The sequence below is a fragment of the Schistocerca cancellata genome, chromosome 4 (genome assembly GCF_023864275.1).
Source record: "Schistocerca cancellata isolate TAMUIC-IGC-003103 chromosome 4, iqSchCanc2.1, whole genome shotgun sequence".
In the NCBI taxonomy this organism is placed as follows: Eukaryota; Metazoa; Arthropoda; class Insecta; order Orthoptera; family Acrididae; genus Schistocerca; species Schistocerca cancellata.
Genome location: NC_064629.1, coordinates 127,636,901 through 127,651,543, shown reverse-complemented (window position 1 = coordinate 127,651,543; position 14,643 = coordinate 127,636,901). Strand labels below are relative to the sequence as shown.

The 14,643-nt window shown below is 44.0% G+C and overlaps 1 protein-coding gene across 4 annotated transcripts in view; it reads right to left on the bottom strand.

Moving 5' to 3' along the window:
* LOC126185194 (apolipophorins) overlaps window positions 1-13,283 on the bottom strand; it is a 126,039-nt gene extending 112,756 nt beyond the window's left edge. For 2 of the 4 annotated variants that reach the window (XM_049928063.1, XM_049928065.1), the window contains exon 1: window positions 13,208-13,283. In XM_049928063.1, the coding sequence (XP_049784020.1) occupies window positions 13,208-13,274 (67 nt within the window). In that variant the 5' untranslated portion in view covers window positions 13,275-13,283. The remainder of the gene's footprint in view (window positions 1-13,207) is intronic. The other 2 variants (XM_049928062.1, XM_049928064.1) reach the window with 1 other exon arrangement.
* Between the last annotated feature and the right edge of the window lie 1,360 nt (window positions 13,284-14,643).

Sequence of the window (14,643 nt, the reverse complement as noted above, 5' to 3'; positions counted from 1 at the left end):
ACACATCCACGCCCGATCGTAGCGGTCGCGCGGTTCCAGACTGAAGCGCCTAGAGCCGCTCGGTCACAGCGGCCGGCGATACGACGAGTTCGATAGAGATCGGGCACAAGCTCAGAGTGCACATGGATTCGGAAAGAAATGGGCGGTGCTCTTCTGAAATAAAACATCAAAACATCCCGGCACTAATCGATTTAAGGAAACCACAAGAAAGTTAAATCTGCATGCGCGGACGAAGATTTGAACAGCCCGCCTCCCATATGCAGGTCCAATGACTTACCCACTGCGCCACCTCACTCACTGGATGTTTCAAGACGAGTCCACAAGCATATCACATTCTACCGCGTACATCTTCAGCAAAAACCGAGAAGATAAAATTAGAGAAATCCGGTCTCATGCGGTGGTGTACCGTTAATCGTTGTTCTTGCGCACCGTTCGTGAATGGTATAAGAAGGGGTAAATGGTACAGGTGCATTATCTATCAACTCCCACATACTTCACGGTTGCTGTAGGGTACAACTGTGGATTTTGATTTAGTAATTAAAAAGTTACTGAAGGCAATCTTCCCTCTACGTGGCAAATTTCTACAATAAGTGCCAGGTTTTAGGAGGACGAGATAAGACACAAACTAGCGAGAAAGAATCGTATGTGATTCCCGCTGTTATCGGGTGTTGGTTAGTCAGCCGAAGATAAACAAGAACCCTGAACTTGGCGAGGCAGAGGTTGAGTCCGGGTCGTAGGCTATCGGCGCTTGCGCCCTGGCCTTCACGCCCGCAACTACGTTTCGCGATAAACTTGTCTGCCCTTCTGCAGAAGGTGTCGACACGTGTCATCTAGCCCCAGCGACACACGTCCACGCCAGATGGAGCCACTCACATTCAGAGGACTGTGAAGCAGAGCGAAAACTGGGCAATGTCCTTTCGAAGGCGTCTCGTTGTTGCCTTCCTCGAAACTCTACATGATTTCGATATTGACGACTGCATTCAGTAAAAATTGTGTTCCGACTGTAATGGGCGACTATGAAAACAAAAAGGAAGGTAATAGAGAAATCAAAGGGCTGGCACCTTCCGTTCAAAAACTGCATCATGGGGCCGTCTGACAAACGGATTAATATTAACTACGTCTTATACTACCATTCCATTTCTCACAATGGAAAAATTGGGAAGTCAATCCAGGACCCGGCAAACCATTTTTGTCTTGCAGTCCAAATTCTATCAATGAATTTTCTCACGATCTTCTTCATTAGTTAAAAAAAAATCTATTTTTAAGGTGATAGCTAATGAGTAGCATTTGCTTTGGAAGTAGAAGTATCGCAGTAAACTTCACTGGTTTTAATTTATATTTCACTTTAAGCGACTAGTTTCGCGGTCGTTGCCCCATTTCCAAGTGCTTTTTCTTGTAATCAGCTGAAACCTGACATCATCATTGGTCACAGACTCAAGTGTAAACGTGATCAATGACGATGAAAGGTTCAAAATGGTTCAAATGGCTCTGAGCACTATGGGACTTAACATCTGAGGTCATAAGTCCTCTAGAACTTAGAACTACTTAAACCTAACTAACCTAAGGACATCACACACACCCATGCCCGATGCAGGATTCGAACCTGCGACCGTAACAGTCGCGCGGTTCCAGACTGAAGCGCCTAGAACCGCTCGGTCACCGCGGCCGGCATGGAAGGTTCCAGCTCGACAACTAAGCTGGTTATGCGAATAAACGGTTTAAAATGGGCCTACTGTCCCGAAGATAGTCACAAGGAAGCGAAATATGAATAAATAAAATAGAAACAGTGCAGTGGAGCTTCTATTTCCAAAATGGCTCCGTCTATTAAATTTCCATAGCCATCCATTCCGAATCGAGTATTCGTGATCGAGCGCCACCATGTCGGAGCGCTAAAGTGATCCCAACAAAAAATGATCTCTTCAAAAAAATAATACCAGATGACCAGTTAAGTGCTGAGACTGCGGTTGTGAATCCTGAATGACATACTTGGGTTTCATCGTCTTACGGAAGGCGTCTGGGAAGAAGTTTAGGAGAATGCAGGAAGGTATTGGCAGAATGCTACATCGCTCCTAAAGCACTTGATACATTAACCGTGCAACGTTAGTATTTCTCTCAAGAAGCACATACAATGCGCAAGACTAAACAATTTATATGAGATGAACCAAAAACATTTTTTTGACATTCTATCGCAGACTAATCGTATGATTCCACTTTTGCTGTGAATTTGCAGCTGTTTGAAGCTGACGGAAGCAACATCGTTGAGGGGAAGATGGAGGTAGACAACTGAACACGGTAATCGACGATGATTTCCATCCATTCATACTGCTCTTTGAAGCAGCTAAATTCACTCAAGGTGGCATCAGTGTAAAATGTAAATGAAGTGGAGAGACACTTGTGTTTGTTGAGGTGCAATTAAAACATCGATTATTCGTAAAATTACGATGCGTTGTTATGGACACTCAGGTAAATAGACGTGTTGTCTTGCCGAATCATCCCGCAAGTGACTTTTATAGGTTCCTCCTATAAGATAAGCTTCCTCAGCAAGGTATTCCTTTAGCTACAATAGGAGACGGTCTGAAGTTGACATCTCAAATGAAATTAAATTCTCTGAACTTTAGTCCACTCCTGTTGGTGTCACTCATTGGTCATTAGTCACTGGAAGTTTGTGTGCATTATATTGGAAGCTTGAAGTTATCAGAATACCAGTACACCTACATCTACATGCATACTCTACAAATCGCACTTAAGTGCCTGGCAGACGGTTCACCGAACAATCTTCACAATAATTCTCTATTATTCCACTCTCGAACAGTGAGCGGGAAAATACAACCACCTGTATGTTTCCGTGCCAGCTCAGATCTCCCTTATTTTATTATGCTGATCGTGTCTCCATATGTACGTCGGCGTCAACAAAATATTTTCGCATTCCGAGGAGAAAGTTGGTGATTGAAATTCCGTGACGAGATCCCGCCGCAACGAGAAACGCCTCTGTAAAGTGATGTCCACCCCCAATCCTGTATCATGTCCGTGACACTCTCTCCCCTGCTTCTCGATAGTACAAAACGTTCTGCCCTTCTTTGAAACTTCTCGATTTACTCCGTTAACCCCATCTAGTAAGGATCTCCCAACATCGCGCAGCACTACTGCAGAAGATAACGGGCAAGTGTAATGTAGGCAATCTTTCGTTCGCCTTCCCGGCAACATTTCCTATGTATTCTTTCCAGTTTAAGTTGTTCGTAATTTACGGCCTTTAGTTTCGATTGATTTATCGTGTAACCGAAGTTTAACGGATACCTTTTAGCACTCATGTGGATGACATACTTTTCATTATTTACGGTCAACTGACAATTTTCGCACCATACAGATATCTTTTCTAAGTCTTTTTGAAATTTGGTTTAATCTGCTGATGACTTTACTAGACGATAAACGACAGCATCATCTGCAAACAACCTAAGACGGCTGCTCAGATTGTCTCCTGGATCGTTTATATAAATAAGGAACAGCAGAGGGCCTGTTTTACTCTATGATGTTCCATCAATTACTACGAACTGTGACCTTTCTGACAGGAAATCACGAATCCAATCTGATGACTGAGACGATATTCTATAAGCGCGCAGTTTGATTACAAGGCGCTTGTGATGTACGGTATCAAAAGCCTTCTGGAAATGTAGAAATACGGAATCAATTTGAAATCTCTTCTCGATTGCACTCAACACTTCATGTGAGTAAAGAGCTAGTTGTGTTGCGCAAGAACGATGTTTTCTAAATCTATGTTGATTGTATGTCAATAGACCATTCTCTTTTAGACATTCCATAATATTCGAACAAAATACACTCCTGGAAATTGAAATAAGAACACCGTGAATTCATTGTCCCAGGAAGGGGAAACTTTATTGACACATTCCTGGGGTCAGATACATCACATGATCACACTGACAGAACCACAGGCACATAGACACAGGCAACAGAGCATGCACAATGTCGGCACTAGTACAGTGTATATCCACCTTTCGCAGCAATGCAGGCTGCTATTCTCCCATGGAGACGATCGTAGAGATGCTGGATGTAGTCCTGTGGAACGGCTTGCCATGCCATTTCCACCTGGCGCCTCAGTTGGACCAGCGTTCGTGCTGGACGTGCAGACCGCGTGAGACGACGCTTCATACAGTCCCAAACATGCTCAATGGGGGACAGATCCGGAGATCTTGCTGGCCAGGGTAGTTGACTTACACCTTCTAGAGCACGTTGGGTGGCACGGGATACATGCGGACGTGCATTGTCCTGTTGGAACAGCAAGTTCCCTTGCCGGTCTAGGAATGGTAGAACGATGGGTTCGATGACGGTTTGGATGTACTGTGCACTATTCAGTGTCCCCTCGACGATCACCAGTGGTGTACGGCCAGTGTAGGAGATCGCTCCCCACACCATGATGCCGGGTGTTGGCCCTGTGTGCCTCGGTCGTATGCAGTCCTGATTGTGGCGCTCACCTGCACGGCGCCAAACACGCATACGACCATCATTGGCACCAAGGCAGAAGCGACTCTCATAGCTGAAGACGACACGTCTCCATTCGTCCCTCCATTCACGCCTGTCGCGACACCACTGGAGGTGGGCTGCACGATGTTGGGGCGTGAGCGGAAGACGGCCTAACGGTGTGCGGGACCGTAGCCCAGCTTCATGGAGACGGTTGCGAATGGTCCTCGCCGATACCCCAGGAGCAACAGTGTCCCTAATTTGCTGGGAAGTGGCGGTGCGGTCCCCTACGGCACTGCGTAGTATCCTACGGTCTTGGCGTGCATCCGTGCGTCGCTGCGGTCCGGTCCCAGGTCGACGGGCACGTGCACCTTCCGCCGACCACTGGCGACAACATCGATGTACTGTGGAGACCTCACGCCCCACGTGTTGAGCAATTCGGCGGTACGTCCACCCGGCCTCCCGCATGCCCACTATACGCCCTCGCTCAAAGTCCTTCAACTGCACATACGGTTCACGTCCACGCTGTCGCGGCATGCTACCAGTGTTAAAGACTGCGATGGAGCTCCGTATGCCACGGCAAACTGGCTGACACTGACGGCGGCGGTGCACAAATGCTGCGCAGCTAGCGCCATTCGACGGCCAACACCGCGGTTCCTGGTGTGTCCGCTGTGCCGTGCGTGTGATCATTGCTTGTACAGCCCTCTCGCAGTGTCCGGAGCAAGTATGGTGGGTCTGACACACCGGTGTCAATGTGTTCTTTTTTCCATTTCCAGGAGTGTATGTGTTCCAAAATCCTGCTGCATATCGGCGTTAATGATATGGGCCTGTAATTTAGTGGATTACTCCTATTCCCTTTCTTGAATAATGGTGTGACCTGTGCAGCTTTGCAGTCTTCGCGGATGGATCATTCGTCGAGTGAGCGGTTGTATATGACTGTTAAGTATGCAGTTATTGCTTCAGCATACTCTGAAAGAAATATAATTGGTATACAGTCTGGACCTGAAGACTTGATTTTATTAAGTGATTTAAGTTGCTTCACTATTCCGAGGATATCTACTTCTGAGTTACTCATGTTGGCAGCTGTTCTTTATTCGAATTCTGGAATATTTACTCCGTCTTCTTTGGTGTAGGAATTTCGGAATGCTGTATTTAGTAACTCTGCTTTAGTAGCACTATCATCGATAGTATTAACATTGTTATCGCGCAGAGAAGCCATTGGTTGTGTCTTGCCACTAGCATACTCCACACATGACCAGCATCTTTTTGGATTTTCTGTCAGGTTTCGAGACAAAGTTTCATTGTGGAAACTATTATAAGCATCTCGCATTGAGGTCCCCGCTAAATTTCGAGCTTCTGTAAAAGATCGCCAATCTTGGGGATTTTGCTTTCGTTTAAATTCGGCATTCTTTTTCTCGTTATTTCTGCAACAGTGTTCTGACCTGTTTTGTGTACCATGTGAGTATCAGCTCCGCCTCTGTTAGTTTATTTGACATAAATCTCTCAATTGCTGTCGATAGTAGTTCTTTGAATAGACGCGAGATGAGACTTCGTTAGCCGTGTCGCGATCTTTGTAAGACTAAGTGAAGAAAGACAAGAGCTTGGGCGCTGTTCAGTTGTTTATAAATTAATAAACTGAAGATTAATTTATTTGCGTGTTCTTCGCCATTTTCCTATGGGTTGTCTTATGTGCAATATTCAAACAGCTGCAGCTTCTTATTGACTGGGCACCAGACATGCTCTCATAGATGTTACATACGAACCTGCTCATACTAACGCTCTCTCAAATATCCACTAATTTTTAGCAACATTCTATAATTATTTTTGTCGGCTTATAGTCCCAGTCGAACTCTAGCGTGCTCCGATGGCTATTAAGTTAATTTGACTGTGACGAGTTTCTGAAAATCAGTCACAAACTTCTTAAATTGAACCAACTGTGTTATAAAAAATTTTATCTTCTGGCCCCTTCGAGGGAACAATTGTTCCATACTGATTCACGTTGGTGTGCCACAACTGCTGAGACCAGAAAGAAATATTTTACTCGTGCCAGAAAGCGGTTTCGCGGAATCCTTACTCACATTGGACTACATAATTAATGACCGGGCGCTGATAACCTCGTTGTTGTGCGCCCTAAAACACTAATAATCATCTAATAATTAATGACACTGACAGTTTAATGAGGGCATTTTCACTATTTAGGCAACCGAGCGAGGTGGCGCAGTGGTTACACACTGGACTCGCATTCGGGAGTACGACGGTTCAATACCGCATCCGGCCATCCTGATTTAGGTTTTCCGTGATTTCCCTAAATCGCTCCAGGCAAATGCTGGGATGGTTCCTTTCAAGGGGCACGGCCGACTTCCTTCCCCGTCCTTCCTTACTCCTATGAGACCGATGGCCTCGCTGTCTGGTCTCCTTCCCAAAACAACCAACCAACCACTATTTAGGCCACTTCAGTGACTGTCATACGGATGACCCGAGTTCGATCTACGGCATCGCTAAGGATTTACCTTCAGCGGGAAGACTGGAGAACCCTCACTGGGAGTGGGTGTGCTGACCGTGTGCCACACCAATAATGCTGTCCAGTCGAAAAGCTGGGGCAGTGACCAAGTTCTAGATGGACTGTAGTGCCAAGAACTTCACTTCATCAGGCAGGGAACAAATTCCAGACAACAGAAAAAGCCGGTGCTAGGCACTTTGTAAATTTTCTTCTTATTCGTGATCCACCTTTGAGTGCAACTGCAATCGAGGATGGAAGAAAGGGAGGAAGAGTTTAACGTCCCGCTAACGATGAGGTCATTAGAGACGGAGAACAATCGCCGGCCGTCGTGACCGAGTGGTTCTAGGCGCTTCAGTCCGGCACCGCGCTGCTGCTACGGTCGCAGGTTCGAATCCTGCCTCGGGTATGGATGTGTGTGATGTCCTTGGGTTAGATAGGTTTAAGTAGTTCTAAGTCTAGGGGACTGATGACCTCAGATGTTAAGTCCCATAATGCTTAGAGCCATTTGAACCATTTTTGGAGAACAATCTCGGATTTGGAAAGGATAGGGAAGGGAATCGGCAGTGTCCTTTTCATACGAATATCGTGTCATTTGCCTCAGGTGTTTTTGGAAAACCTTGGAAACCTGTACGTGGATGGCTGAATGGTGATCTGAATCACCGTACCCCAAATGAGAAACCACAGACGCAGGCCGCGGTGGCCGTGCGGTTCTAGGCGCTCCAGTCCGGAGCCGCGCTGCTGCTGCGGTCGCAGGTTCGAATCCTGCCTCGGACATGGGCGTGATGTCCTTAGGTTAGTTAGGTTTAAGTAGTTCTTAGTTCTAGGGGACTGATGACCACAGCAGTTGAGTCCCATAGTGCTCAGAGCCATTTGAACCATTTGAAACCACAGACCACAATCTAGAATGAAATTTTCACTCTACCGCGGAGTGTGCGCTGATATGAAACTTCCTGCCAGATTAAAACTGTGTGCCGGACCGAGACTCGAACTCGGGACCTTTGCCTTTCGCGGGCAAGTGCTCTACCAACTGAGCTACCCAAGCACGACTCACGCCCCGTCCTCACAGCTTTAATTCCGCCAGTACCTCGTCTCCTGTTCCAAACTTCACAGAGCTTCTTGATTTCCTATCTCAGCTCGAATGCGTACTGTGCTAACCTCAGGAAATTGAAGAAACGACTTCAGCGGGTTCGTCGTCACAAAAATGCAAACTCACACAAGTTTGCGCATCCGAGATGAGTTCACAAAACTTCATTGGACTCCTCATCCACCCTACAACCTGGATCTCGTACATGTCGACTTCATCTATTTGACCTCGCAGTACGTAGATGATGAGGAGGTTATTGATGAAGCAAGACGTTCGCTCGAACGTCGACCTGTAGAGTGGCACCATACGGGCAAGCAGGCGTTCCCAGCAAGGTGGAGTAAGGCCTTCGCATTGAACGTAGATGGAACTTCCTGGCAAATTAAAACTATGTGCCGGACCGAGACTCGAACTCGGGACCTTTGCCTTTCGCAGGAGAGCTTCTGAGAAGTTTGGAAGGTAGGTGACGAGGTACTGGCGGAATTAAATCTGTGAGGTCGGGGCGTGAGTCGTGCTTGGGTAGCTCAGTTGGTAGAGCACTTTCCCGCGAAAGGTAAAGGTCCCGAGTTCGAATCTCGGTCCGGCACACAGTTTTAATCTGCCAGGAAGTTTCAGAGTCCACAGTCTTACCATAGGACCACCTTGCTCGGTAGCTGCAATGAAGACCAACATGTTTGATAGATATATTTCAACGTTTGTAGAAAGTATTTCACAGAGAAGCCGTGCTGGCGTTGTTGGGAGGTACTCAATAAGTAAGAGTCGGTTAGTTGTTTGGTTGATTTGGGGGAGGGGGCCAAACAGAGAGGGCATCCGTCCCATCGGGTTAGGGAGGGATGCGGAATGAAGTCGGCCGTGCCCTTTCAGAGGATTGCCTGAAGCGATTTAGGGAAATCACGGGAAACCTAAATCGGCATGGCCGGACGTAGGTTTGAACAGTCGTCCCCCCGAATGCGAGTTCAGTATGCCAACCACTGCGCCATTTCGCTCGGTACGTGAGAGTACTGGATCAGTCCGGACGATAAAATCCACATCGTATGAAAATTTTGCGCTCTTAAAGAACTCTGTAATGTTTACTCCTCGAGTATTTAATGTCCACCTTGCATAATTAATGTCCACTAGAAGTTCCAAATAACGATTGCAGAAAAAAAGAAAAGCCCGAAACTGGGTTACGAGAACTATGAGACCAGTATCAAGACAACCAATAGTTAACCAATAGTTACGTCATATGCGAAAGAAACTGGAAATTTTCAATATAAATGACAGAATAAGGGACAATAAACTAAAACTGAAAGTATATGTTGAACGAATAAGAAATATCTTGCTGGAGTGTAAGCGAAAAAGTGTGACAACATACAGGGAGACCCCTCACCGTTTGGGAGGCCGTTTCCCTTGTAGAAGGTATCGGCCCAATGATGAGGAAAATACTAAAGAATTCCGAAAAAGCCTATCAGTGACGATTGTTACTCATTCTGGGCTCGGTTCTTCGATTGTCTATTTCCTGTGAGTGTCCAGTCCATTGTCATTCTGTATCGTTCCACATGCATCATATGATCGCTCCCGTATTTCAATTTTACGTTGAAATAAATAAAAAAAGAAAGCAGAGAGGGAGATAGGCAGCTACGAAGCAAATGCTCAGGTTGTGGGAAATCACGGGAAACCTAAATCAGGATGGCCGGACGCCTGTTTGAACGGTCGTCCTCCCGAATGCGAGCCCAGTGGGCTAACTACTGCGCCACCTTGCTCGGTACTTGTAAGTACTCGATCAGTTCGGACTATGGCACTCCACGTCGTATGAAAAATTTGCCCTTTTAAAGAAATCTGTAACCCTAAAAATATCAGGGTAGCCAACTAGGCAAACTTTGTCACATAATTTTTGAAATATCATACCAGGGGTCATCGACAACAAACTTACACCAACCAATGGCGCAGGAATTGAGCGCGTTGGTTACGGGTGTGGACTCCATTTCGGATCAGTTTTGCTTCAGTTCGCAGTCCATTGATCACGATTTAAGTTCTTCGTGAGACATGTCAAAATGTATGTCACGATTTTAAGTTCTTCGTCAGACATGACAAAATGTATTATATTCGGCTTTCGTGTCAAGCTGTGCTGGCATTACCATCGCGTTAAGATGGGATTCTTTACTAATTACGGATGCAGCCTCGTTGAGGTTTTTAGCTGGCAAGCTGCCTTCACAAATCGGCTTCACTGCCCCGAATCTCGACAAGCCATAAGACACTACGAGCTCAACTGTATTCAGTACTGTTACCAAGCGTTGAATTTCTACAACGTAAAATACTGCAAAATAACAAGTCCACGCAACTAAGAAAACTTTATTGTTTTACATAACGGTTCTGAGACGCGATTACGTTCCTGTTCACTTTCCATTGGTGCAACATTTGCTTTAAACGGAATGCATTTCATTTACTCTTTCAGCAAAGAACACTACTGGATTCCTGATGAATTCTGCGTAAAGTTACAAATGATAATGGGATTTTCCGATGAAGCTTTTGAGTATGGCCAGAACATCATAAAAATAAAGATTTCCGATTCTATCTTAAGATGCAGTTGCTGGTTGAAAGATTATTGAGATACAGAGTCTAGAAGCTTCAACACTGTTACATGTGAATTTTTGTTTTCATAGGGTCATAGGGCTCCTACAATCCATGTATTTTCTTTCCGACTCATCACTCAGTACACGAAAAGCATGCGTCCTTCAATGTGAACACCAAATACGGTACGAGAACACATTAGACATATTACTGGAAGTCGCTTTAAAACATTTATGGGTGCATGACATTTTATTTGTATCACGCGGCATGAGACATACACGTTAAAATCGAAGTATTATGGGAAGAGAGAAGAAGAAATGTAATTGTAATATGATGTCTCATATTCACAAAAATATTCATCAGTGTACCAAGATAGATTTGTAGATGTGTACAAAGGTACTTTATCTTATAAAATAGTGCCAGAGCGTAGTAAATTTGAGTACTGATGTATGTATCTTTCATCTTCATATTTTGTGAAAGACTTAGGAAGATTATTATACAAGTAAATGACGAATGAAGACATCATCTAAAAATTCTTCAGACTGAGGCAGAACATTGTAGTCAGAAGAAATGCTTTACCTCGATAATTTCTTCTTTATCTAGTAGAAGGAATGAAAACTACAAATTTAACTAGGAAAAGGATATTTATATTGTAACAAATAAGCCCTCGGTCACAAATATTAAGTCAAAGGATATTTAGATTGTTTGAACGTCCATGCCTGTTGTCCAAGCAAGGAACATAATTGCATTTATGTTGGCAAAAATATAAGATCAGTATGTGACAACAGGCGATTAAAACAAAAGGGGATTGCAAATGACTTATAATTTTTTTTTTAAATTTCTTAGAATAAATGCTTTCGGGGCGTTTTCGAGTCAAGTGTGTCCACAATCGCCACGGAATAGAATGTCTGGAAGAATCGTTCAGCATTACAACAAACAGACCAGCGAACAGAAGTTCAACAGCGACGAAGTCCATTTAGTTACTTCGTAACCATTGTTTGACATACAGATGCAGCTTTGCAGATAACATATCCGTGAACCCAATGATGGTGGCTACAACTTTAGAACAAACGCTTGTGATTATTTGATGCGATCCCCGGGCAGGCAGCCTGGCCGCGCAGTACGGCCGTACCTACTGCTAACAACGACGTGAATTGGATAATTGCAGACGTCCCATGCATGGCGCTCGTTACGCTCACACCGTCACAGGATATTTGCAGTGGATTTTAGACCGTTTTAAACAGCAATATTGGCTGGACTACCATTTGGGAAGGTTTTTCAAAACATACGAGATTTCTAAGAGAAGGAAGTATTTTGACGCTCGTTCTTCGTCAAACTGATCCGTAACATATTGCTTCTTTGTGTCAAAAGCAAAGTAACTGCCCCGAGGTATGAATTATAAGATGAAGTTTTTCGTAGATTTTAAAGCGAGACTGATCAACAGATTAAATTTCCACATTCTGTGAAGGATGACATTGGCAGAGCACTATATTTCATAGTGCAATGAAATTATGCGAAGGAGGAACATGACTCAGATAAAACTATAGTTACATGGAGCCACATACTTAACTATTATTAATGGTACGCGGCTAGAGGAAATTTTCGTTCAAAGTCGTATCGCTACAGTAAATGAATTTCAACATATGAAGAGGAAAAGGCAACCATCCATTCAGCAGAGTTTTGTTTCATGTGCTTCACGCCATAATGACATGTACAAGCCCTTAACAAGTTTGAGTTTAGATTTTGCGACGATGAAAAGAGAATCCTGCTGAAGATCAATCTGGGATTCAAATTCCTTGTCATCGGTGAATGTTTTACTATTCTTCTCTACTCGCGACCGACGGCCATTAAGTCTTAAAAGAGTAAATCAGAATGCACTCTGTGAAACAACATAAGCTTAGTTAGTATTAAACAGTTTAACCTTTCACATCGTAGCGAAGTAAGAGGAATACAGCGCGCTGAATACGAACATTGGCAAGGAACGTGAAAAATGTGAAGACCCACTGTTGGAAATTCTCAGTGGCGATGCTTTCCTTTGGAGCATTTACGGCTACTTTAAATATAACCTCATTACTTTCTGTATTGCGCCCCTTGATTCTTTACTACACAGAATTATGCTGACTTCTCACGTAGATTACATACAAAGTATCCTCTCTAACCATTCTGTCATATAACAAAAGTTTAACATTTGAAAATTAATTTTGCGAAGCGAGCTTATTACAGAAATTTACTCAAGTACTCGAATCGTTTCTTGGTCTAAAAAAAAAAAAAAATTCACCTCATCGAAATTTTCTCATGTTGCACAGTTAAATTCTGTAAGTCGATATAAAGATTTCTCCAATACAAGTGACTAGAGCTTAAACACAGACATCTAATGAAGCAAGACAGCTGTGTACTGTAGAAGGGCTCACAGGATGTATCAGCTCCACAGTACAAACTGTCTCGGAAACATCTAAGCTACTAATTTACTTGCAATGTAGCGAACAGTGTCTCCTGCTCGAGAAACTTTAACAGCAGCTTAAAAGCTTCTTTAATGTAGCACTCAAACAAAAATTCGAAGTACTAAGGGACACAGAAAAGCTATAAAACAGTTGCTGACTGACCTGCGGAGAAGCCACCAGATGAAATCGCTAGTGTAAGTAGGAACCAAATGTGTGGAGGCGTCCCCATGGTGACGAACGCACTACAGGACCACCGGCAGCGGAGCGCCCGCAATTTATACAGGCGCGCTCCCCACCCAGCGGGCGGTCACGTGGCGCGTTGCTGCCAACTCCCATCCGCTCCGCGCATTGTTACCACCTGCTGCAACAATGACGTCTCACCTTCACATCTGCACCGCTACGCACTTGGTACCGGACGCATATTCGCTGTTTTATTTCTCAGTTCCTTATTTTCTCTCACTGACGCTAACTGATGTCTGAAAGTCCTCTACAGTGACTGTGGGAAAGAAAGCTGCTTTCCGATGTTGAGTAGTTTTACATATGTGGCGCTGGAGTAAATTGAGACCAGATCGGAATAATCGATGCAAATTCGATACCCGACGAATAAACTGTTTTCTGGACAAATACTCAGGAAAACTCCATTTATTTCGCTAAGAGCAGATATTTCGCCCTAAAGTTCTGGCCAATCCAGACAAGAGTAGTGTCCTAATGTAGGAAAATCCTAATACTTTTGTCATCACTCTGTAATGTCTCTTGCAGCGGCCTCTCCGCGATATTTTCAGAATTTTTTTATAAATTATATAACTCAGTACATATCTCGAAATATCTCTTCTTATCTTACCGATTCCTAAACTTTAATATACGATGATTATCAATGCAAAGTAGTTTCAAGCCCTATTATTCCTTGGAGCGTGCATTTACTCCATGGAATAGCTTCTCTGCTATCTATGTTTTCTCTTATGAAAAGAATGATTCAGATCTTGCCGATTAGCCGTGAAAGAAGGAAGATGTATATGTATGTATTGTTGAGCTAGTCGCCATCTTGAGGAGATTCTGTATGAGAAGGAATTTAATACATGAACTAAACTAAAGTAAGTGTGTTCGCGTATTATTTAACTGATTATTATTGTCAGTGTCTGCTTACTACGCTGTGTTGCACGGGATCAGTGGGGAACGTCTGATCTACACTGGACGAACCTGTCGTTTTGTACGCTCCAGATATCCAGTATGTTACTTTCAATAAATGGGCTAACACGGTCTTACCAGCAGATCTCCGGTCTTGCCCATGTGATCATTGAAAGTTAATAATTATTACAAATGTTTTCAGGAGCTCGACTGACAATTTTTGTCGCACTGAGACTTCGAAATTGCTTCACTGCCTTATGGAATTTAGGTTAAGCTCAATTTAATCAGGATAGAACAGTACTGAACTGTGTGAATGTGGTAAGCCTGCTTCGTGAATGAAAATTAACTTAATACACGCGTGTTTTTTACTATCCTGATCAGTGAAGCTGAATCAGGCCAGTGTGAGAGAGGTTTTTAAATTTTAGATCCCACAAAAATATTAAAACTCCACACTTTTTTTAAAGTTACCGGTC